Below are 25,105 nucleotides of genomic sequence, written 5' to 3' on the forward strand. Positions count from 1 at the left end.
GGGACATGGAAATGTCTCCAGAGTGAGCAATGAGTTGGCGCGAGTGATACACTAAATATGCAGTAACACTTCCGTCATTTGTTTGCATAGTTTGGGGCCCCTCCAACACGAGAGAGTAATTTAACGCAAAAGGGGAGTCTTTCCAGGGGGTGACAAAATGGGAAACACACGAACCTTTCTCGTTTGCATGTCAAGCGAGTGGTTAGTTAACCCCTCCCCCGTGACAGGGCGAGCTTCGCACGTTGAGTTATGCTGGGAGAGCATTAAACGGAGGGGGTCTAATGGATGGGTTACTCCCTCATTGGTCGATAAAACTGTTTCGTTTCTTTTCTCCCTCGGCCATGTCGCTTGGTACATGGGCAAAGCGATCGATCGAGCTAACTAGAGGGAGCGTGTGTCTATATAAGCATATACCTTTTTTCTTTCTCTTTTTTTGTTGTTTTCTCAATAACCACTCCCCCGTTCGGAAGCAGCCAGCCCGCTCTCGTCAAAAGGGGAACTCAACTCTGCTTTTACAAAAGGGTACACAAACGGGGAACCCTTTGCAGTGGCGGAACTGATTTGCCATTGGGGCGGCCCCCCTCCTGATTCCCGCGCAGTAAAAAGGAGTAGCAGTGTAGGGGACACTACCAACTGGTCTGCAACTGACGGGGCTGCTTAAATCTATCCTGCAGCGTCGGGGACAACTCCAGATGGGACATAACGAGCGAGAAGGAGAAGTGGCCGCGCCAAAGTGGACAGCCGAGCGGGTGACGCCCCCACCCCCCCCAGCGTTAACGAAAATGGGAGTGTAAAACCGCTTAACATTGTGACTGTGTGTTGATGACGGGGTGGTCCTTTACAAACGAGGAAGGCATCTCCCATCGGTATGCCTTCGCCAAGTGATGGCAGACCTAACTCTATTTGTTGTGTTCATTCCACGTTGCGCAATTCGTTATTCATTTCAACATCGCGGAGAATGCCTCTCCAAAAAGAAGAAAAAAAAAAAAAATACTTACAATTATTAGAAGTTGTATGCCCGCAGAATGATCCTGACTGCTTAGCAAAAAAAAAATCCCTTATTGGGTATGCAAACGAATGGAGATAAAAAAAAAAAAGACTCCCACTTTTCCCATTCATTTGGTTCACTTCGTGCCGAATTGGCAATCCGAGTAAGAACGGCGTGGAGTGACCCGAGGGGAAATTAAAAAAAAAAAAAAATAACGCGTCGTCGAAGTAATATGAACAGATTGGCTACATTATTCCGAAAGAAGAAACGAAAACAACGGTACGACGGTACTTCTCCGAGGAAAAATATAGTACGATTTCCCCGCTGCAAAAGGTGGGCTATTATATAACGCCGCCCCGACAGTTCCTCTCCCCCACATTGCGTGCCTCAATATTTTTGCGAACCTTCGCGGGGTATCTTTTTTTTCCAAAAAGGGAACAACACAGCAAAGAAAAAGATCATGTTTCGTTCGAAAGAAAAAAATAAAATAAAAAAGTGAGGCATCGAAAAAATTAAGGTGACCATCCAAGTGATGCGCAGACGTTCATACAAACCGCGTAAGGATAAGAACAGCGACATAATTACGAGGGATATTGTACAATTGTTTGGAGAATACAGTTTAGCCACAAAGGCTGGGGTCTCTTCCTTCACGAATTCGCTAGCCTATAAAGTACAGATTGGTGGCTTGAAAGGCGGAACGGATCAGCGGAAACGGCGAACTAATTTTGTTCAGCTTTTTTTTTTTTTTTCTTTCACGCCCGCGATTGGACGCTCCTAAATTCAAAGCATCACCGCAGAGCGTAAGAATGAAATTCAACAAGAGGAAGAAATCCTTCAAAATAAAGAAGAAAAGCTATGGAGGTAGGCAGGAGCAGGGGTACAACTCCGAGATAGAGTCCGACGACATACTGTCCTCGGAGGCATCGGAAAGTGGAAACCAGAGAACGAAGCTGGGGAAGACGAAAAAACGCCACCTCGCATCGGTTGAGGGACAGATCACGGATGAAGACGCAACAGATGGCGATGCAAGTGACCTCGATGAGGACGGCAGCAGTGGGGACGAAAACGGAAACGCCTTCAATAACCCGGAAGAGCGGAAAATACACCTGGCCAAAAAGTACCTCAGAGATATGGGTATACAAAGCAGCAATGATGACAAGTCCCAAAGTGATTCCCCTGAGAACAGTGATGAGGAAGACAAGTCGGATTCGAATTTTAGCGACAACCGTTATTCCCACGGAAATGACGAGCAGAGGGAACAAATCAGCAAACTGATGATGCAAAGGGAGAGGCAAAGAAGCAGGAAAGCGCTCCTAAATTTGGGAAATAAAATCAGAATTGTGCATGACGAGAAATTGGCTGCTTCCAAAGGGATTGCCAAGAAGGGGCCACCTTGCATGAACCGTTCAGGTGGAAGCGGCGAAAGCGGTGAAAGCTGTCAAAGCGGTCAAAACGGTCAGAGCAGTCAAAGCGGCCAAACTAACCTACCTGCTGAACATGCTTTCTTTTTCCGCGGACACAAAAAGAGCGTCACGTGCGTTGCTTGCCCAGATTTTAACCTTTCCTTCTTTGACTACTACGAGTACGATGTGGGAACTGCCGAGTGTGATAAGAGCGACGTGTACGCAGGGTACAACAGCGGGAAGTTCTACAAAGAGGATAATCCCAGGAACTGGGCGCAGGAAAGCAATCCCTTTGGAGGCGACCCGTTTGGAGACAACGCCAAACACGCCATGGAGGCGAAGGTCTTCCCCAATGTTTCCCTCAGCACGGCCTACACGGGGGGTAAAGACGCCTGCATCATCGAGTGGGACATAGCTAGAGGAGAGAAGGTTCACATTTATAAAGGAAACCCCAGCGCCTTCCAGCACTTAGGAAGGAGCAACGGAATAAGCCATTTCAAGACCGTAATGGATTTGTATTGTCACAAATTTAATTCCTTCTTCATATCTGTTGGGGCGGACAATTTAATAAGCACATGGGACAACCGAGTGAGAAAAACGTGTACCCATTCTGTTGTTGGACACAAAAATGTCATTAGCGCAATTGTTGGGAGCAATGAAAACACGGATGAGTTAAACATGGAATACAACTTCTTCACGTCTTCCTACGATAAGTCGATTAAATTATGGGACTTGCGATTTTTGGACAAATGTATTAATACTTATCTGGGACATACCAACAACATTTTAAGCATGACTTCTTTAAGCCAAAATAAATTAATTACCAGTTCGAGTGATTATACTCTCCGTTTTTGGAACACCAAAAATGATAACCATATTTTGTTTAACTTAAGTTACGAAATTGTGGAGTCCTGCTGTTCCCTTAACAATAGGGTCTTTATCGCGGGGACGTTTTCTGGCCATATTTACATTTTTTCCTCTTCTTATAAGAAGCCCATTTGTATTTGCAAAAATGCACACAGTTCGTACGCAGTGACGGCGCTTGTTAGCATCCCGTTCACGGACATTTTCATTTCTGGGTCGTACGATGGTTACGTAAACTTTTGGCAGTACAAGAGCCTTAGCAAAACGTCGGCTACCATGCGGAAGATCCTGGCCGTTCCGGTGGATGGCGCGGTAAGCAAGCTTTCCTTCTCGCCCAACTATGCGTATCTGTTTGCCGCCGTCGGGGACGAGATGAAGCATGGCAAGTGGACACGCACGCGCAGCAGGAACGGGCTGGCCGTCATTCCGCTGCGCTTCCTGCGATGAGTGGCGAGTGCTGCAAGGTGTGCGCGGAGCGGTCTGTTCGGTAATTCCTTTGTGACACCTTTGGGATTCTTTTACCCAAGTTACCTCGTCCTTTGTCACCCGAATGTTTTGTTTTTCACCTGACCGTTTTGTTTTTCACCTGACCGTTTTTTTTTTTTTTTTTTTTTTTTGTCTGACCTTTTGCACACGAATGGCTAGCTGCGTGTGCAACTTTGACAGTCAATTCTCCTCCAGTTTTTAAAAACAGATTTGTTTTATCGCCACAGTTGCTTCGCCCGTTCGTAGGTTTTACTCCCCCGGCGATGGACAACCGAATGGTTAAGTCTATCATGGGGGCAACGTATGCCTCAGTGTATCTCTTTCTGTCTTTCGCCTTTCCTCTTTTCTTTCCTCTTTCCTTTTCCTGTTCCCAATTTGTGTGTACCACTATTCCATCATTCCCGCGTCCATCGCGTTGAGAGGTGTCCCACTTCGCAGTACGCCACGCTGTTGTCACATGAATCTTTAATTTCCTTGTAGGAAGTGCTACATTTAGCAGTTTTAACAACTTCGAGAGGCAGTGTAGAGTTTGCTCGGTTTATCATCCCCTGCGCCTGGGGTTAACTTGGATGGCTGCTCTACAAAGTTGTTGTCTTTACGTTTCATCGGTATCCCCTGAGAACAACCTTGCGAAAGTTTCAACATGCAAGTTGTGCATCTCACCATTTGACTTGCCCCAATGCGGGGAGGGAACAAAAACAGACGGGAGTTTTCGCGAAACGTGGGACACCTTTTTTCAACACACGGGTACCATACTCCTTTGTGCAATGTGACGTGGAAAGTTGATCGTGCCCTTTACTCGCTACCTTTGTGTACACATCGATAGGTTGTGTTTTGCGTGGGGGGTTCTCGCTTGGCCACCTGGTCACCTTTTCACCGCATGTGATACTGGCGTATCTCTTCACGTGGGGTGTATGTCCAAGGGGCATAGCTTGTGGGGCTTTGTTCAGGAGGAGAGCATATGCCCCCTTTTTCCTTCAGTTGCATGTGAAGGCCCTCGGGGGGGAAAAGAAACTTGGGGGGACTGCCGCTAATTCCTCGCTTTGTCCGTTCTCAATTCGATCGTTTCTGCGTCAGTGCAGGGGTTTCTTTACATGCATTTCTTGCGCCATCGTGGCCCTATTTTTTGTGTGTTTTTCCATGTGGGGCAAGCCCCGTCTTCTTGCGCCGCACTGAGTTAAGTACATCCTTTGGCGCCCCGAACTAAAGTGCCGCCTCCGCCGAGATTGGAAGCACCTGAACAAGGTGCAACTTTGCAAACCATCCAATGAGGGAAAATTATCGCTTCAACGAAATCTCCATATGTGACGAAGCGCGCAAGGAACACGGCGCCCTTGGTAGGCAGCCTTTTTTTGCGCGTACGGTAACCTTTCGCTGAATTTTTTTTTTTTTTTTTTTCTCCGTAATGTTTTTTCGCGCTACCATACCATTGGTATGAAAGGGCGATGCGAAGTAATGTCATCAGCGCTATCGGAGCGGAGGCATTTTAACATCTCCTGTACCCTCCACCATGCTACAATTACCCCCCCTATGCGTCATTTTGTTAAAGACCGGATGTATTTTTTTATTTTATTTTATTTTTTCCCCGGAAGTAGATTAGGTAAGCACCCGCTGGCTAACTCAATCCCCTTTTTTTGTGAGAAAATAAAGAAGATTGCATGCACCCTCCCGTGGGGAGCTTCTTTGCACAAGGGAGGCACGCGGCGTAATGCGCAACTGCTCAACAGGGTAATTCCGCCTGAACAGGTAGCATTAGAAGTACGTGTCCCCCTAGTGTGGGAAAACTTCCGGCTGAGGGAGGTAGCACAGTGACGTAGCACAGGCAAGTGGTGCAGCCAAGGCAAACGCAAAGCAGCGGGAGACACAATGAGCAAGAAATATGTGTACTGGGAGAAGCAGGGCAACGACCGGATGTGCGGTCTTCACTGCATAAACGCCATCCTGCAGGTAAGTTGGAGAGCGGCCCAGGGAAAGCGGTCTTGAGAAAGCGACACCCGATGGGGGATCATCCGAAAGGTTCACCCGCCAAGGCGATTCCCACCAAAAGGATCTTCACCAAACCCATCCCCCCCCCACCTCTGCAGGGCCCTCACTACAGCGAAGACGCCCTGGCCGCCATCGGCAGAGAAATCGACGAAAAGGAACGGGAGTTCCTCAAGTCCAGCGCAGGAGCTGGAGGAAGCGGTATGAATGACTTGGTCAGAAGAAACTCATCCAACGTCTTGGACGATGGATTTATAAACATCTCAGTCCTCATTGAATGTCTTAGAAGGAAAAACATTTCCGTGAAAAATACATTCCAAGATGATTTAAAAAAAATCCTTTCAAGTGATCATCAAGACATAGGATACATTTGCAATTTAGAGCAACACTGGTTTGGTATCAGAAAAATACACAACACGTGGTATGTTCTCGACAGCCTAAAGAGTGGCCCCCTCTATATAAAGGACATTAATCTGAAATATTATTTCAATGACATTATTCACAAGTACCATGTGTTTTCTGTTCAGAATATAAATCCTTATGTGTCTTTGCCCAAGGCGGACGTTAACTTTGTGGCGAAGAATCCCAATCAGTTCTATTTCTGTACAAGTCAGATTTCTGAAATATCTGGAGTGTCTTCAAATGGGTTTATAATGGAGGAAAGGGTTCATTCTGGTACCCGTGGTGAGAAGACCTCTTTTTTTCCCTCCAGTGGGAACGACAAAGCTAACACATTTAAGTGGCCGGAGGGTGGAGGGCGGAAGTTGAATGACCAGGGGGGGAACGATCTGACCACTGCACACGACGCGGACGATGAGTTGCAGATGGCGCTGCGGCTCTCCATGCAGGAGTACGTTAAGGTGGGTCAACGGAGAGTCAGCGGGGAGTCAGCCGGGAGTCAGCGGGGAATCCACGCAGATCCCATCCGTGTAAAAGTCTCCACGTGATGCACTTTGCATGCCGGCGAGTTTATCATTCTTCACAGTGCGCGCATGTGGATGTAACTCGACATGTGTATAGGCTAATGCGTCGCCACCTGAATGAAATGCACTTCCTGATTCACCCCCTCCCCCCTTCTTTTTCTCCTGCGCAGAATTTGCCCCCACCAGCAGAAGAAGAACCCACGGGGGGAAGCTGCATCAACTTTATGGTTAAACTTTCGAATGGGAAGATCCACAGGCGGTTCTGCGTCACGAAGACGTTGGCGGTGGGGCGATGGAGCGGTGGAGTGATGAAGAGATGGCCTTCGCGTTTGTGCATTTCGTTTCCACATTGATCACATATCTAGGGATATAATTTGGTACCCATTTCTCTTCCCCTCGTTAATGTTTTTCCCTCCCCCCAGGACGTCTTCTACTGGATTGAGTACGAGTCGGTAAACAGGCCGGAGTTCGGCCCCTCTCTTCTCCTCAGGAGCAGCTACAACCTTTACCAAATATATCCGCGGTGAGTGCATGAGGGGAGGAGGCCCTTAAGCGAAGGTGCAAGTAGTGCAGCGTTTCCCGTCCTACACGCCGAGTGAGCAGACGCGCATATACATTTCACGCGTATATACCTCACGCGTATACATTTCACGCATTTATATTTTACGCATATATATTTTACGCATACATATTTGCTGTTCCCCCTTCGGCCATTCGCAGGAGGAAGTTTTGCAAATACCAGAATGGGACCATAGAGCTGCAAACGGGGGACAAGGTAACGACAGAGGGGCGCATGTGTGGCAGTGGCCCCGAGCACACACCCCTTAGGGTTATACATAAGCACATAGGTATAATACTCGCGTGCATGCCAATCGATGTGAATTCTGTTGTGCCTCCCCGCAGGTCCAACAGGTCCAGGACACTCCCCTGGTGGATTTGAAGTTCGAGAAGGAGGAGACGTTCATGTTGTCTTAGGGTGACCAAGCGGGAAGAAGAAAAAAATAAAAATAACATAAATAAATAATAAATCCAAAGGGGGAGAAAACCCTTCTGATTGCACAGTGGATGATGACGACTAACGAAGGGAATGACGTTGCCGGTCCATTTGCGCCCACTTATCCTTTTTTTTTTTCTTTCCCCATTTTTTTGTGTACATTTAGCGTTTCGCATTTTGTTTGTTCTTCACTCCCTTCCCATTCGTCTTCGAGAGCCAATTGATCCCCCAGTTATACACGCACACGACACACCCACACCGCCTTTCAGTTTCTTTCAATTCAATTCGCCAATTTTTTTTTAAGCTCAACTGTTAAGTAGGATTTGTGGGCCCAAAGAGTTGTCTCCTTTCCATCCAGCCTCGCCGTTATGGTCTGCTTGACCAGCGGCCCCTTTTTAAGAACTGATTCCTTGACCAAATGGAGGATTTTTTTTTTCACGGGGTGATATCGATGTATCGTTCGTGATACGCGTTGCGTGGATAGAGACCGACAAGGCCACATGCAGACAGAGTGTCCAGGATACGCGCAATGTAGGTCGCCTTCCTCTCATGTCATAAGGGAAGGGGCATATGTCCCTATCGTTGCATCCCCGTAGCGACGAATCAGTAGGTCTGGATCACCTCTTTTTATCGTTCCTTGCAATGTTCTATGGTTAAAAAAGAAAGAAAAAAAGAAAGGGGTCACTGCGCAAATCATGTGGACACGTCGTGCTTCGGAGAAAGGCTTACAATTGGGGCGCATGCGAGGCGCAGAGGTCGCCGCAGCTCCCGTCAAAACTTTACTTCGCTCTACATATATACAGGTGCGCAACAAGGGGTGCCGGTCACACTTCACAAGAGCAGTTAAAAATGGACACTTCAAATGGACACTTCAAATGAGCACTCCGCATGAACAGTTCAAATGAACACTTTACAGGAACACATCACATGAACACTTCAGATGAACACTTCACACATAGGCACTTCAGATGTACGCTTCACAGGAGCGCTTCACACATAGCCACTTCAGTGCAACCTTTTAAATGCTTGCTCATGTATGGTACAAAAATTCCGGCGTGTTGACGGGGGGGAAAGACCTTCACGTGCCCACTTTTTTTTTTTTTCTTTTTATCTTTCGCTTGCCCGATTTCGTGTGGTCTGGTGTCCCTCCACAACTTTGAATGCTCCCCCGGTAAACACACTTCGGTTTGAAGCCATCTCTTTGGGGAAGAGAGGCAACGATCCTTGTGAAACTAATTGCCCATAATATTTTGTTCGAAGATTTTTACGATGCTGGGTTTGTTTTCTTTGGGGGGTACCTTGGAATCCTTGGCTTGGCTGTCATTCTCACCTTTGTTGTTCTTCGGTTGGGTTAGTCCTCCCCCTCCAGTGGCCTGTCTGTTGTCCTCTCCGTTTGCTTGTTTGTCTCGCTGCTCGTCGCTGTCCTCCCTTCCCGCCTCGTTGCCCTTTATGTTTCCCGTTTGGACTATCTGAATAGCGTCTGTCTCGTACGTCGTCTCTACTTTGCTGTCATTCGCCGCTTCCCCGTTTGGCTGTGCTTTTTTGTCGCTCCTTACTGGTTGCTCTATGGCGAGGTATATCTGCGGGTAGCGCAGCTCCCAGGGGTAGAAAAAGAAGCCCCTTTCAAACTCGTCATTTATGCTGTTCAGATTTTTGACGATATCTAGGAGAGTTTTAACCCCATAGGCAGCATTGGCAAGTCCTGCTCCTCCTAGGAAGAGTAAGTTCGTCATAAGACTCACCCTCTTTAGCGAAGTTCTGTTTTCTTCCTCCTCATACTGGTCACTAAGGTAGGAGGCCTTTATAACTCGTTTGGGGCTCCTTGGAGAATCCCCTAAAAATTCATGGTACTTTCTATTTATATAATCTTCCTTTGATAAGTTCATGTAGGGGTAGGACAAAATATGGGTGATGCTCATGCCAAGGTAGGCTGAAAGGAGCAATGCATTCGCTAAGGTAAGTTTGTTTGTCTTCCCCCAATTGGGGCAGTTCAATTTAAGAGTGCCATTGTTTCCATCCTTGTTTGCTGTCTTCTCTAGCTCGCAAAATTTCCCTTTTTTACATTCCCTTACAGCTAAATGGAAATCGTACACTTGGGAAAAGGACGTAAGAGGGATTGGCCAGATGAAGGTCTTTTCATTGTTCAGTAAAACGTTTACTTCGTCGATTATGGTGAGCTGGAATATTCTTCCAAATTTGGAGAGTGGGCATCGATAGAAGTCTATGCTTACTCGTACCTTCCATGGGCCTGACATGAACTGGACCGGTTTCACTGTCTTTGGAACGAGCAGAGCATTTGTGTCTTTCTTTGTGCATACGATGTAGCCTTCGAAATTGGGGGGCAATGCGTGAGAGGACAATCCGTTGAAGGAGGGCAATCCGTTGAAGGAGGGAAATCCGTTGAAGGAGTTCCATCCGCGCAGGGAGGGCAACCTTAATCCCGTTACAAGTGCGGTTCCCTCCCCCTGATGTTTCTGCAATCTCATCTGCATTAACGGGATTCTGGTGAGCAGATTCGCATTGGGGGCAACCTTCTTACTTTGCACTGTTAACTCATGATAGGACGCATCGCCCGTGTCCCCTAGCAACTTCTGTTTCACCACAGCCACTTCGAGAATCTGATTGTTGGAGTTGCAAAGAACCTTGTTATCTTCGATACGTAGGTCGATTTGTTGGAACCTCTCCCCTTGGAGTAGCGACAAGTCTACCCATCCGTTCGAATCAAACTTTTTCTTGCTTGCAATGTAGTTTATTAATTTGTTCCTTAACTTTTGCAAGAGGTTTTCTTCTTTTTTTGGCGCGTTTTTTTCTCTTCCAATTGTTGGTGCCAGACACAGCAGGGCGCACACGAGGAGGAAGGTTGCCACTCGTGCGGAGGGCACCATTTTTACGCATGGGGAGAGGGCGTAGGCTTTCTTTCCTGGGAACACCTCCTTCGACGAAGAGATGGATGCCTGCTCGGGAGCATGCAGAGGTTTATGCAGTACCGTATGCAGAGGTGTATACAGTCCCGTATGTAGAGGCTTAGGCAGTTGGGTACTTCCTTATGTGTACCTCTTTGCGGACTGTTGTAACCACGCGGCGATGGAGTATTGCTGACGGCGGCTTCTATTTATTGATTTATTATGTAAAAGAAAGAGTGGAAAAAAAAAAACGCCTACAAAGCAACAAAATCAAAATTGATAAAATCAGAGAAACAAAACAATAAAGACTTGTGATGGTAGATCAATGCGGAAGATCGAAATGAAATGTTTAACATAAAAGGGAAGGTGGCAAGTTAAAAGGGGATTCAATTGTTAATTTAAAAAGGGGAGATTAAAAAATGTTCTTGAAATTGTCGATGGAAACAAAATGGAGTGGTTGCCGAGGAGCCGATAAGCAAATGGGCAGGCAAACCGCGATGGGGAGACTTCTGAGAGAAACCGCTGCGCAAGGCCACTACGTAGAGCCACGTGCAGTGGACGGCATGCAGGGGGGGATCCCAACAAGCGGAACGACTCCTGCTGCCAGATTTTCGCTAAAAGGGATGCACAATTGTCGCTGCCAGAGTTGGAAACAGCTTTTCCTTTAAGGAATCTCTCTTCAACGAAAGGCTCATTTTTTAAAAGACCACTTTTTAAGAGACCACTTTTTAAGAGACCACTTTTTAAGCGACCACTTCTACACAAACCTCGAAGTGGTCAGATCGGAATAACGGGGGGAAAAAAACAAAAAAGGCTTCCGGCGTATGGAGACTTCTATCTTAGTGGACTCATAAGAGCACCCCCCAAAAGGTGCATACGAAAGGTGTATACCCAGCGTCCCAAATGCGCAAGCGGGATGGTTACACGTGCACTTAGTGACATGCACTTATGCACATACACTCACTTTTGCGCATGTCCCCACTTGCATACATGCAAATAAGTACACAAAATAATTTATCGAAAAAGTGCACTTGAAAAAGTACGACGAGGGGCGAATTAGGGATGATTCTTTTTTTTTTTTTTTTTTTCCCATTTTCCATCTTTAAACCGATCTTTAACCCCATTGGGGGATTTTTTCAATCTGTGTTGTAAAAAAGATATATGCCCAAAACAAATGCATGCATTCGGGAATATTTGCTCATTGGACGTAGGGCACTTCGACCATACGCAGGCTTTAAAAAGTGACGCAAGGGGAAGCGCACCGGGGGGGTTTTGCTTAAATGGAGTAATCGGGTTTACGAGCAAACACAGGCCACACCTCTTTCTCGCCTTATGCACGACCACGGGGAAGAAATATGCCTTCATTTTTCCCTCGCTCCCCGACTCGGTCATTACTCAGAAATGTTCTCGGTCGGGCATTCTCTAACAGTGTAAGTGCCCTGCAGTGCAATTAACCTTTTTTGCTGTCACGATAAATGGGCCAAAAAGGGCGACGCACCAATCTGTATAATTTATAGGCATAAAACACTAGAGCGAAAAAATGACAAGAATGAAGCAGGCGTGATGGATCATGCAGACGCAAAATAAAAACAACTTCAACGAATGCGAGAGGACGAAGGGTGCTACAGCTTGGGGTCAATCAAAAGGAGTGAAATCACAAGCATTTAGGTTTATTTATCTTTTTTTTTTTTTTTCTTCTTCACACCCCCCTGAGGACGCGAATATTATGTGACCTAGGGGATCCCCATTTCTGGGTGCACTTTTAAGGAAAAGGCAAAAATTATTGACAAAGCGAACACGTTAATGACGAAGTTCGCATGCAAACAACTTCACATTTGTACATTTTCCTTATAGCTGCCGCGCGAGAGAGCGAACCACCTTTCGTAAGCGCGGTTTTTATTCCCTTCCTAGTTCAAAACGACATTTTATCTCGAAAGGGTTAAAAAGAACTTCAAGGTGAAACGAGGACCAACTCGCATAATCGAAACTACCTTATTAAATTATCAAAATTCCGCTTTTTTTATTTTAACAAGATGAAATACAGCAAGGGTGGTAGAAACTCATGCCGCATTCGTTTGTCTGTGTGCAAAAGGTCAAATTGTATGACCTGTTCAGGTGAAAATGGAGAAAAAAAAACATTCCAACAAGGGAGAGGAAAACGAATTGTAATGGCTAGCAAGCTAGCTAAAAAATATTGAACTTCTTAAAAACAAACTTTACTCGTATGAAAAAAAACACTTTCCCCGCGGACGTCTCTAAACGGGAGAAACACAGAAACGAACACAGGATCAAAAACGGAGTGGTAGACAAGGCGGATTGGTTCTGCCAAACGGGACTGTCCCTAACGTGGCCTGTAAAAAAACGCCTGAACGGTTAATAAAACAGAAGGAAAAAAAAAAAAATGTCCTCTTTGTGTACACATCCAGTGTGTGAATATTTCAACCCCAACGGGAAAGCCCCTACCCATTGTTGAGTTGTCGTATGAGTAGGCCCCTTCCCAATCTGTCACGCCTTTTTCAAATAGTTCTCCATCAAACCGAGAAACGTGTCGTAGTCAATGTCTTTGCCCGAATTGGCCAGGTCAAAATTGAATTTACTCAAGCTCAATGATGAGTCCTCTGTGGCGGTGTTTCTTTTGCAGAGATCTATGAACTTCCCTAACTCAGTTTTTCCAATTTTTCCCTTGGACTCGATGCAACTGAACAGGTCCTTAAAAATGGTCTGCAAGTCATGCTTCTTTAATTGTCTGTTTATGAGTATATGCAAAATGGAGGGTGTCAACACGAAATTCTCCACGTAATTGGGCCTATTCCACTGTATGCTTTCTTTCACATTTCTTATCAAGTCACGCACATCTTCATGGCTCAAATTTTGAGAAAGGATTTTGTTAAAAATTGAGTTAACATCCTCTTCGCACAGTTCTCCGTCGTCATTTTTTGTGAAATACGCGAGTGCACGAATCAGGCACTGCACGTCGATTTCCATGTTTGATGCTTCGTTTTACGCATTACGTTGTGCAAAATATGGGGGCAAAGTCTCGGCGCACGCTATCTGTGTCTGGTATCCACGCTTTGTCTTCTTTGTGGACAGGCGGAGGTTCCCTCTCCCCTTCCCCCCAACGAGAATACTTAAGCGGGGGGAACTGGAAAGATGTTAAATTGATCGAACCAAATTTAATAGGACCTCCATGCCGTATCCCACTGACATCCCTTCATCGGTCAGCAGTCTGTTTGTTCTGTACACCCCTTGCAGTGAAAAATGAGGGGATACTCGTTTTGCCCTGTTCAACGTGCGTTTAACTTTTTTTTTTTTTTTTCCATGCCTTCCAGGGTATAGGATGGAAAGAAAATGAGCGAGAAATTAAATGGCCCCCTTTAAATGCAAACCCAGTTGCTGTTCCTTTTGGTTAATCTTTTTCTTATATTTTTTTACGAGCTAAAATGGGTGTGGCGAAATGATCGGAGGGATGTGCCCCGTGGCGCGCGCAAAAAGAAAAAAAAAAAAAAAACACCAACCGTTGGCTGCAACCTTAACGGATATGTTACCTCCCGCGTGGCAAAACAGGACAGACAAAAGGGAACAAAATGTCTGGCGCACAAGGGTACCCTTGCCCATTCGCCAGACTAGCGGGACAGCACAATAACTACTGCTGAGTTGGAAGCGCCTTAAAATGACCTCTTCAGAAGTTCGAAGAAAAATCGTATGAACGTTCAGGTGACTATTATTTTGAGGAGAAAGCCGAAGTTGGCCCCTTCACATATAGGAAAGTGCCCCAGGCGGGGAGGCTGGCGGTTTGACCCCTCCCGCCTTTCCATTTCTTTCGTGTCAATTGTAAGTTTTTAAAAAAGGGGTGTCTATGTATTTACACGGGGGACACACGTACACATGGACAGGTAATACACTCCTCCATAGATGCGTGCGCATTTGTACACATAATGCTTCTTACACCCCCTGCCGCTACCCCACTTGGGCATCACCTCGTGCCGGCAATTTCGCGGAGCTCCGCTGGGACGGCCTGGTTGGCCTTGCTGAGCAATTTAACCAAGTCCCTGGCGAATCGACCCTTCTGCGGCACATAGTAATCGTAGGGGAAGAACAAAATGGCCTTCCCCTTCTGCCCAGCCCTGCCAGTGCGGCCAATTCGATGAATATAATCTTCGATAGTATTGGGCAGGTCATAATTAACAACAATCGAAATGTTTTTAATGTCCAGCCCTCTTGAAGCGACATCAGTTGCAACTAAAATGTTGCAACGGTCACTTCTGTAGTTGTTTAGGATCCTGTCTCTCTCCCTCTGTTCTTTATCTCCATGAATGGCCAGCGCATTGTACTGATGATAGCGAAGCTCTTTGCACAAATTGTCGCAATTCCTTTTCGTATCACAGAAAATTAGAATTTTATTTCCCTCATAGTTCTGCTTCAGCCAGTCAAGTAGCTTTTTCTTCAAATCGATAGACGAACTAACAATCACACTCTGTTGTATATTTTTATTTGCAGTTAATTCGCTTTTTCCAATTTGTACTTTCACTGGATCGAACGATGAGAAGTCGTATGCCAGCTTCCTCACCTGTTCAGGCCAAGTGGCTGTAAAGAATAGCAGCTGTTTGTTTTTATTAACTTGAGTCATCACCTTTTTTAGTTGTTTTTCAAATCCCATGTCGAGCAGTCTATCCGCTTCGTCAATAACAACATAGATGCATTTCAACAAATGAATCACTCCGTTTTCGAGAAAATCAAGAAGTCTTCCCGGGGTGGCAACTACGATATCGGCCCCTTTCTTTAAGTTACTAATTTGTCCGTATTTTGGGACTCCTCCATAAACAGCAACACTTCTAATGTTCAGCTCTTTTTCGAATATTTTTATTTCGTCCACTACCTGCATGCAGAGCTCTCTGGTGGGTAGGAGGATGAGCCCGTAGACAGTTCGATCCCCCTCAGGGGCGTACCTATCGCGTGGAGTAGCAGCTTGTGTAGCAGTTTGCGTATCAGCTTGTGTAGCAGATTCCGTACCACCTTGGGTTGCCTCACGAGGGAGTTCCCTCTTCTCATTTCCCACCTGGGTGGACTCCTCACCGATGGCCGCTTCCCCCTGCTGCCACTCGCTCTCTCGCTCCGCCTGACGTTCCCTCTGCTTCAAGATGTGCATAAGGCAGGGCAGAGCGAAAGCCAAGGTCTTCCCGCTGCCCGTCTCGGCTACGCCTATTAGGTCCTTTCCCGAGAGTGCGATAGGCCAGGTAACCTTCTGAATAGCTGTCGGTTCTTTAAACTTTGCATTCAGATGGCTCACTATCGCATCGTGGAAGTTCACATCGGAGAAGTTTCTAGCTAAATTATTTAGTACAGCTGATTCTTTGTTCACGTAAATGTTCATTCTCTTCAGTTCTGCATCTAACTGTTCAGATGAAATGTGTTCCTTTCTTTCGCCAAAACTTTCAAGCAGGTTCTGCCTCTGCACCTTTGCATCTACCTTGCTCCATTCGATGTCTTTTAGATTCTCTCCAAGTTGAGCATATCTATCCTGATTGTTTAGACTTCTCGAGTAGGATGTTCTACTGGAGGGCGATGGTCTCCTCGCGTACTCATCTCCTTCCTCCACGTCGTCATACCTCGATGCGGATTGGTACTTGTGTCCTCTCCCGCTCATGACATGGCTTTGTCTGTTCTTTCCTCTGTCATGGTTATTAAACGTGCCTTCCCTACGTCTGTAGTTCACGAATCCATTTTCTCCATCATCCTTCCCTCGCCCATCATGTCGGTCAAATTGGGAATATTCTTCAAAGTCTTCTTCCCCCAGGGGGGGAGCCTGATTCCCCTGTTGGGTTACCCCATCGAGTGGCAGCTCGTTATTGTAACTGTCTAGTACGTCCTTGTCGTGGGTAGCGAATTGATCCGTGGAGGTATCAAATTCATCCGTGTGGGCGCCCACCGCGCTCTTGTGTAGCTCCTCCCGCACGTGAGAATTTTTCACGTTACTCTCTATAAAAACTGTCCTCTTCGACGCGTTGGCGGTTACCTGCCCGTTCTTATTATTTTGGCCTACCACACCCGACCCGAACTTTGATTTCGATCCGGCATTTATGAAGAGGAATTTTTTCGACACGAGGGGCACCCTCCCACTGGCCCGGCAACTGACGCACTTGAGCCCCAGTACGCCTTTCATGTATGCAGCAAAGACGATGATAAACGTGCAGAGGGTCCAGATGTAGGGGGCCCCAATTGTGCGATACTTCTTTTATGCAGAGGGTAGCGGTGGAAGGGGGGGCAGCTAAATAGCCTCTCAGCAGATGTAGTTCCCTATCTGGCTCTCCTGTTGTGGAGTCACTTCTCCGTGTGCCCTCCACGCCGTTTCTTTTCCCTCGACGCTTTTCACTTTGCGATTTGCACTTCGCCCTTTCCGCTTTGCACGTTTTGCAGAAGAGCAGCACGGACGACAACATCGAAAAGGTGAGAGAACACACTTGTAGGTGAGGTGAGCAGTTCACTCGTTAACTTTTGCAGCGACTGATCCCTTGTGCTTAAGATGTATACACGATTTTTGTGGTCCTTAACAATTTCTTCTTCTTTTTTTACTTTTTTTTCTCTTCTTTTTTCTTTTTTCCCATAAATACGCCGGTAAGAACCTTCGAGATGCCTCATTTGAACCAAAAAAGAAAAAAAAAAGATGCGGTGGGCACGCTTCTGCTCTCCAGCGTGGCTAGCGAAGTGGTATTTGTATCGAGAAAGGTATAAAAAAGAGAAAAAAAAAATTCTTTCCCCCTTTGTGACGTCGACTTTTTTTGGTCCTCAAAATCCGGGTGCATGCACAGCGGGGTCGGGCCCCAATTGGGGATTTATTCTCATTTGGCCCTGGGCCACCCGTTGCGGCGAAAGGTGGAACGGTCGACTAGGCGAGCACTCGTGGGTTCACCACGTGTTGGATGTATCGAAATATGCGCAAAAGTACCTAAGAAGGTATGCACTTACATTTTGTGTAAACCTGCTCGACTCCTTCCCTGTGTAGCATGACCAAATTGGATGGCGCCTCCAACGGGTGCCGGGAAAAAAAAAAGCGGCCCCCTTTTTGCCCGGGGCGTTATTTCCCCGATGTGTGTGTCCATTTGGTTGTCACCATGTTGCCACGGCGTAACAACCCTATTGCCATGGCGTAACGACCCCGTTGCTACACACTTTTCGACATGATGTGGATCCTTCTTCCCCCCCCTTCCGTTGAGGAATATTCTCCCTAACACCCTCCTTGGGCATACGGCCCGCCCGCAAGAATCCTTCGCCTACGTGGGAATTGTCTCACGGGCGTTGCGCAACTCTCACCAGGGGGAAGATACTCAAACGGACGAAGATTGAATAACCCATCAGGGGCAATCGTCAGGCATACTAATGACATATACACTTGTTCCATCGTGAAACATGAGAACACGTGAACGCAGATCGGGTGAGTTTTTTTTTCTCGTGGGGTAGCGCCGTATTCGTCAATAGTGCAGTTTGTACGATTTTATGCACAGCGAGAAAGGAAAAAAGAAAAAAAACAAGTTTGCAAAATTTGCAATTACACTAGATTATCATGTATTGTCATGTGACTGATTTGTTTTCCTTTCCATTCTTCTGTTCTCTTTTCCTTTCCGTTCTTCTGTTCTCTTCTTTTTTCTTTTCCTTTCCTTTCTTTTTTTTTTTTTTGAAGTGTAAAAATTGTGCAGGTATTTCCATACAATTGGCGTTTTAATTAATTTTTTTTTTTTTTTCACCTTCGAAAGGTGACAGCATTTATTTCTCTTTGAGGAGATTTGTTCACCCCTCCTGTTCGTTCAGTCCTTTTGTTTTCTGATCAACCAGATTGACATTTTTTTAATAAATTTCCTTCCGCTTGTGTGGCCCAAGTATACGTCCCTCTTGGGGCAAATTTTTTTCGTCCCCCTTGAGAGGCCGCACCGGCACCAAGCCATCTCCCCTGCACGATTGCAAAGAGCGCCTGGGGTGAGTTAATGCGAGAGATGGCCATGGGGTTTCTTGCCCGTGGGTGACGTATCCCGTCCAGACACACACACCCAGAGACGGTGTGCATGCGTTTACTATGCATTGGACGGGAGGTCTCCAGGTGGAAAGTAGAAGGAGAGTTTGCGTCGAGCGGTTCATTCCGGGGGGCGTGGTCTGAAGCTGTCGAGGGGGACGCCTCTCTTTGGGAGGATCCACCACTCGGGAGGGACTCACCCACAGGGGGGCTAATAAACCGGGAGGACTCACCACTCGGGAGGCCCAACGCGCAAGTTCCATCTGGCAATATAACGAGGATACAAATGAGTCGAGCCACTTCCCGATCGCTGTTAAGAAGTCCCCCTCCTTCAAGATGCAAAGCAGCATCGCGAAGGACATGAAGGGAGGAAATAATGCGGCGAAGAAAGAAGCAGAAGGGACCAAGAAGGAAGTGGTGATCTCGGCCAACGTCCTCCAGCTGAACGAGTGCCGAGAGGAAGAGCAAGCAGAAGAAGGGGATCCTTTCAGCAGTTCGAGGGATGGACAACGAAATCAGTGGAAAAGAGACGATGCCGCTTACAGCAGGAGACGGAGCAGCAGCTTGAGTAAGCAGGAAGAAGGCAGCATGGACAACGAAAGGAAGAATAACACATTTGAGCGAACCAGCTATGCTATCCAAAACAGAAGAAAAAAAAAAAAAAAAAAAAATCGAATCCAAATGTTTAGAGTACTGAATTATATATACAAAGCGTTCACTTCGATGCTTAGCTTACTAATCGTCATTCTGATTCTCTACGCGTCCATCGATATATCGACAAACTATGGACCGATAATCATCGTCTATATACTAATCCTTGAGTTTGGCAGCATGCTGATCTCGTATATCTTGCTGCAGTTCCCCTTCTTCTATCGAATGATTAAGAATGTGTTTACACGAGCGAGGAATGTAAATAAGTATTCTCATCAGTACAAGCCGTTTTACTACGATAGTCCGTCGAACAGTGACGACAAAGATTCTATAAGCATCGAGAGGGGAAAGAGCAAAAGACGCAGGAACACCTTCGCCTTATTCAGCATCAACAGGAATAATAAACGGTACAGCATTAAGACGCTCTTTACTGGGTTTAAGTCGAAGAAGGGAAAGAAGAAGGGCATAATAAAGGATGGCCCGGGAGAGGGTGCCCCCCAGGAGGAGCAGCCTCCCAACGGGGTAGCCCCTTCCGGAGACGTCTCTCGGAATAGCCGCCTGCACCACGGAGCAACGAGCGGCCCCAAGCGACAGAGCATTTACTTGGATGATTGCAACATGTGGATGAATAGCGATATGAAGAAAGTGAATAAGAAGAAGAAGAATTTCACTCTGTCAAGATCACTCAGCTTTAACATGAAATTGGACGAAGAGAATGACATGATGATGAGAGACTCGGCTAGTCTGGACAATATCAAGATTCTGCTGGGTCACCCGACGAGCAAATTTGTCGCAAACAAGAACAAAGTAAAGGCGAGGAAATCGTCCATATATAATAAGTACGTGCCGCTCACCTTCATTTCGTCTTATAAAAATAATATGGTTACTGAGTTTTTGAAGTCGCACACGGAGAACATGCGCTCGATGAGTTCGGAGTACTCGTCATCGGACAGCCAGGGGGACGGGGACTCGGGCAGGTACAAGAAGGTGTACGTTGGGAGGAGTGACGCGGGAAGGAGGAGGAGGACAGAGGGGATAGCGAAGTATCCCGTGGACGACAAGGACATCGACGATGATGAGGGGGAGGAGGAGAGCGGGCCGAAGAAGATGCTGAACCGGGAAATAAAGTCGCACACGAAAGAGAACACCGACGCGGCGACGAGCCTCTACGCAGCGAAGAGTGCAATCCTGTTTAGCAATAAGAAACAGAAGAAAAAACACCAGTATAGACAGCTAATCAGAGGTAGGACTCGATATTTTAAAAGAATCCCATGGGTGAACCGAGTGAAGAAGTTCTTCTATTTTTTCATCAATTACAATATGAAGTCTTCCAAATCGACGAATAATATCTTCCTTTTCTTTAGGGGGCTATCCCTCTACATAAAACACCGATTTATGCATTATTTGTCGTACGAGCCGGTGTGGATTATCGCCATCTTAATTCGCATCGTCATGTGGTGTATCGTGTGGCTGTGGGCAGCTAGCTATATGGAAAGGAACCCAAAAAATTTCCAAATAACAGCATGGAACATGAAGAACGTGCCGTCTTTCTATGGGTACATTGAGTGCACCTTCCAGTGGTGTGGAGTCTTCGATTACTTCTTCGGACTGTACTTCACGAATAATAAGCTCAAGTATATATTTTCCTTTTTCTCACTTATCGATTTTATTACCACGCCAGTTTCTTCGCTAATAATGAACGCTATATGTGAAAATAAGTACAGCCAAAATTACTGGTTTTTGATTTTAGGTCCTCTTCGATTTTTGCGGCTAGTCAGAGCAGAGAGCACCATCAGTTCGTGCTTCTTCTGGTTGAGCGACGTGAAAATTATAATCATTGGGATAATCATTCTGGCGTTAGCGATTCTGTTTACCTTTTCGGGCATTATGTACATATTAGAAGCACCAGACATAGAACGTGACTTTGTGAGTCCCCTCGATTTTGTCTACTTCGGAGTGATAACCATGTCGACCGTTGGGTACGGAGACTACACTCCAGTGACCCCAGCAGGGAAGTGCCTCACGATGTTCATTATAGTCACCTGCATCAGTTTCGTCGGGGCTCAATTCAAGCGACTGAAAGAAGCCATGTTTAGTCCAAAGACAAATATGGGCATTATTCCAAAACAGGACGATGATTATATACTTATCCTTGGCCCAGTGAGCCCAACTCAGCTTCTCTACATTTGCAAGGCCATTAATAATAGTTTCCCTAATTCGGTAGAGTCCATATTTCTTTTCACTCCCCTACCAGTCGTTATTTATCGCTTTGTCTATGGAAGCATCGTGAAGAACACCAACATCAAGCTGTGCATTAACGGAGGAAACGAATGCTTCATCTGTCCTAGTATCATCTACGATGCGGTAATTAATGCGAGGGCTCTTTACATTCTCAACAACGTGGACGCGGAGAAGTATACCCTCCTATATCAACAGATCTTCCTTGCCAGCAATAACTTAAATTTCAGTAACAATGACCAGAATCAGAAAATCACATCAAACGATATATTGCACAATAATATAATAAACAAGTTTAATAGAGAAAAGGCGAAGAAGTGGAAATACTCCGATTTTCTCTCCGACTACAAAAATGAGATAAGTAAAAATAATATGAACAATTTGGAGATGAATATTAACATTAACGATTCCCATGTGGTGAAGGAAAAAGACGATCAAGAGTGTCTCCTCCGATTTATAGGAACGTACAACATTTGCCACACACTCCTTCCCATCACTATACAACTCTCTAATAACACTTACGAGGAACTGGTAAAATCGATGAAGGTGTATAATTACCTCAGCATGGAAGAACTCAAATATGCTCTCCTTGCTAAGAGCATTAATTGTAAGGGCCTCTTTTTTCTAATAATTAACTTTTTTTACAAACCGAAGGCTGTGAAGAGCCTGAAGAAGTATATCATCGATTTGAAGCTACTCATGTATAATAGAATATTAAAACGGAAGAACAGGGAAAAGATGAATAACGGTGGTGTGTCGATTAACCAGGGTAGCGATATTTCTTCCATCAGCTCGGACATGTCTTTTGGGGGGACAGTCTCTTACCTCAAGGGGGGCAAGTCCGCCCGGAAAGGGGGTACCCTCCATACCGCCAATACGGCTAATACGGACAAGGTGGGAATTCAACATAGCAGCGAACCGAAAGGGGAAAACAAAATAAGCACACGGGGAAAGGGAAGAACGGCCGCTTCCAATTACAACGAAATGCTGCCACTCAACTCCATCGACGAACTGGACTTCTCACGCACACCGAGCTATCGAAATTATTATTACATGCTGGACAGGGTCAGTGTGAATATGTATTACTACCTGGAGGGACTAAAGTACAACATTTATCGCTTCCAGTTCCCTGAATGCATGAGGGGGTTTCTTTTCCAGACTGCGACGGAGTATCTCTACCAGAAGTATAGTGCCTTCCTCATTGGCATAATAACAATCAATAAAGAAATTTTCCTCAACCCTGTGGATTATATCATTGGGGAAGAGAACAAGTTTTACTACACATCTGCTTTTTCTGGCATTGTCCTGACGACCAGCCTGGATAATCTCATCAAGCTGTCCTCCATTAAGAACATCTCGAAGAAGGTCTATGAGTACAACGACCGCCGCATCAGCGAGCGATTCAGAGGGAATGCCGCCGCGCCGAGGGACGCCACTAAAGTGAACGCCACTAAGGAGAACTCGGCTGGAGTGAACCCCGCCAGGGGGAAGGTCAACTTTAACTCGAGCGCCGGCAATTCGGGAAGCGACGGGAAGGGGCGCGGCGAGGCCGACGGGTCGGTGCACCGCCACGCGGAATGCCAATCGGAGCGCCACTCAGAACGGCACACGGAGCACCAATCTGAGGAGGAGAAGGTACCCCGGAGGAGCAACCTCCTCTACAACTTCTTCCTTGGCATCTACGAAGTCGACAACTACATATCGGCGTACCGGGACATCTTCATCGAGAAGGACAAGCCTTTGCTGCTGGTGTGCGGCTGGCCAGACAACATACACCTGTTCCTCAAGCACCTGCAGGTGAACCCGGGCAATTGGCTCCGGCACAGAAGGAAGAGGAAAAGGCAGAAGGGGGAAAAGCTCCAAACGGGGGAGACGAAGAAGGAACCGCGAGGCGAACAACCCATCGTGCATGTCAACAGGCGAGGAAGCGACATCTCCTGTAGCGATGACTCCCGTGGCGATGACTCCCGGGGCGATGACTCCTCGCGAAAGAAAAAAAGGGTTGGGGGAAAAATCAAATACAACATAATCATCCTGTCTCTTCATGTACCAAAATTCAATTACGAGAACGACCTGATGAATTTCTCCCATAACGTGGCGTTCATCCGGGGCTCGGCCCTTAACAGCACGAACCTTATACAGGCAGGCGTGTTCTACGCGAAGAGGCTCATCATCTTCAACGCCAACCACAGCCTATTCATTGACAAAGACGCCTACCGGATCGACAACGAAGTAATCATAATAAAGAACGTCATATACCAGCTGTACAATAGTGTGCTGAAAAGCAGGTTCAATTACATGAATTTGGTGAAAAAGGTCTTCAAAAAGGAGATCAAGGCCGTTAATATTAACGAGAAGGTGTTCGCCAGTGACGCTCCGTTTCAACTGAACGAGATGATAAGGGTGAAGAAGACGTGCTCGTCGACAGGGCCACCTGCGACATCCTCTCTGGAATCTTCGGCGGAATCCTGTGCCTCGTCATCTGCGTCGTCTCCTGCCTCATCTGCTGCATCCTCCGCGTCGTCCGCCTCTCCCCCTTGGCGAGGGTCGCACTTGTCGCTGCGGGAAAAGTGCAAAACGCTGAGCATTTTCAACATCAACCGGAACCCCTACCTCATCTGCTTGATTAAAAATTCGGAGAGCCTGGAGTATATCGACGGAAGTATCAACTTGTCCTATGAAAATTATAACGACAATGAGAAGATGAACAAGATCTGGGAAAATTGTGGAGAGTATATTTACACATTTGAGTTGGTCTCTGCCAACATTTTTGTGGACGAGATGCTACATAATTTGGTATCCTTTTCCCTACCCATAAGTAAATACGCCATTGAGTACTCAGTCATTTATTCCCTCATCGGGATCGACATAAATGAATACTCCAAGAACGCCAAAGCTTTCCACAAGAATTTAAAGTTATGTACAGGTCAGGTGAATTTGATTCCAATCCCATCTTATTTTTACAAGAAGAGTTTTTACAAATGTTTCTCCTACTTCCTTCACAACAAGCAGTGTTTGTGTATTGGCATTTTGCGTTACATGGACATTTCGCCGCTGTGCAAGACGTCCCGCAAGCTCTTCGTTCTGTCTTGCCCCTCGCGCACAATGAAAATTGAACGTGACGATCAGGTTGGTGGGCGTGTTCCCGCAAAACGGAGGGGGAAAAAAAACCCTCCCTGTGGTGTACTGCTTTTTGCAGCTTGGCACATTTTTTATACACACGGAAAATTGCTCAAAGGAGAGGCGTAATTTTTTTTTTTTTTTTTTTTTTTTTTTTTTCCCCCTTTCAGGCTTATGTCATCTCGTACAACATGAAGTAAACCCCGATTCCGTTAAGGACGAAAAAGAAGAGTAAACATGTCTGACTGTTCAATCGATCAGCTCGTTGCAAGGACGCGGAACTAAGGACTGACTAATCATGACAACATTTGCGCGGAGGTGTACTAATCATGACAATATTTGCGCCGAGGTGTAGTAACCATGAGAACATTTGCGTGGAGGTGTAATCACCATGGAATGTATCAACCTCCCCCCTCCGCCCTTTGGTTTGTGCAACCCCTTCTCCACTGGGCTACGCCCTCCCACACGTCGCAGCAGCGTGATTGGACTGGATGTCCCCATGACTGATTTTGAAACGTTTTAATTTATCTTTAATTTTTAAACTGTGAAG

At 46.3% G+C, this 25,105-nt stretch overlaps 6 protein-coding genes across 6 annotated transcripts; 3 read left to right on the forward strand and 3 right to left on the reverse strand.

Moving 5' to 3' along the window:
- Window positions 1-1,794: 1,794 nt before the first annotated feature.
- On the forward strand, window positions 1,795-3,702 carry C922_00811 (hypothetical protein; the record flags this gene model as incomplete). The annotated part of the gene is made up of 1 exon (XM_008816423.1): window positions 1,795-3,702. One exon carries the CDS (start codon window positions 1,795-1,797, stop codon window positions 3,700-3,702), a length of 1,908 nt encoding a protein of 635 aa, XP_008814645.1.
- A 1,905-nt stretch (window positions 3,703-5,607) lies between these two features.
- Window positions 5,608-7,622, forward strand: C922_00812 (hypothetical protein; the record flags this gene model as incomplete). The annotated part of the gene is made up of 6 exons (XM_008816424.1): window positions 5,608-5,688; window positions 5,826-6,584; window positions 6,818-6,931; window positions 7,070-7,170; window positions 7,368-7,422; window positions 7,551-7,622. The coding sequence occupies 6 exons, from the start codon at window positions 5,608-5,610 to the stop codon at window positions 7,620-7,622; spliced, it is 1,182 nt and encodes a 393-aa protein (XP_008814646.1).
- A 1,251-nt stretch (window positions 7,623-8,873) lies between these two features.
- On the reverse strand, window positions 8,874-10,526 carry C922_00813 (hypothetical protein; the record flags this gene model as incomplete). The annotated part of the gene is made up of 1 exon (XM_008816425.1): window positions 8,874-10,526. The coding sequence occupies one exon, from the start codon at window positions 10,524-10,526 to the stop codon at window positions 8,874-8,876; it is 1,653 nt and encodes a 550-aa protein (XP_008814647.1).
- Window positions 10,527-13,049: 2,523 nt separating this feature from the next.
- C922_00814 (hypothetical protein) lies at window positions 13,050-13,529 on the reverse strand (the record flags this gene model as incomplete). Its single annotated transcript, XM_008816426.1, has 1 exon — window positions 13,050-13,529. The coding sequence occupies one exon, from the start codon at window positions 13,527-13,529 to the stop codon at window positions 13,050-13,052; it is 480 nt and encodes a 159-aa protein (XP_008814648.1).
- Window positions 13,530-14,517: 988 nt separating this feature from the next.
- C922_00815 (adenosinetriphosphatase) lies at window positions 14,518-16,704 on the reverse strand (the record flags this gene model as incomplete). The annotated part of the gene is made up of 1 exon (XM_008816427.1): window positions 14,518-16,704. One exon carries the CDS (start codon window positions 16,702-16,704, stop codon window positions 14,518-14,520), a length of 2,187 nt encoding a protein of 728 aa, XP_008814649.1.
- A 2,178-nt stretch (window positions 16,705-18,882) lies between these two features.
- Window positions 18,883-24,755, forward strand: C922_00816 (hypothetical protein; the record flags this gene model as incomplete). The annotated part of the gene is made up of 2 exons (XM_008816428.1): window positions 18,883-24,564; window positions 24,726-24,755. The coding sequence occupies 2 exons, from the start codon at window positions 18,883-18,885 to the stop codon at window positions 24,753-24,755; spliced, it is 5,712 nt and encodes a 1,903-aa protein (XP_008814650.1).
- Between the last annotated feature and the right edge of the window lie 350 nt (window positions 24,756-25,105).

Source organism: Plasmodium inui (assembly GCF_000524495.1).
Source record: "Plasmodium inui San Antonio 1 unplaced genomic scaffold supercont1.2, whole genome shotgun sequence".
NCBI classification, from domain to species: Eukaryota; Apicomplexa; class Aconoidasida; order Haemosporida; family Plasmodiidae; genus Plasmodium; species Plasmodium inui.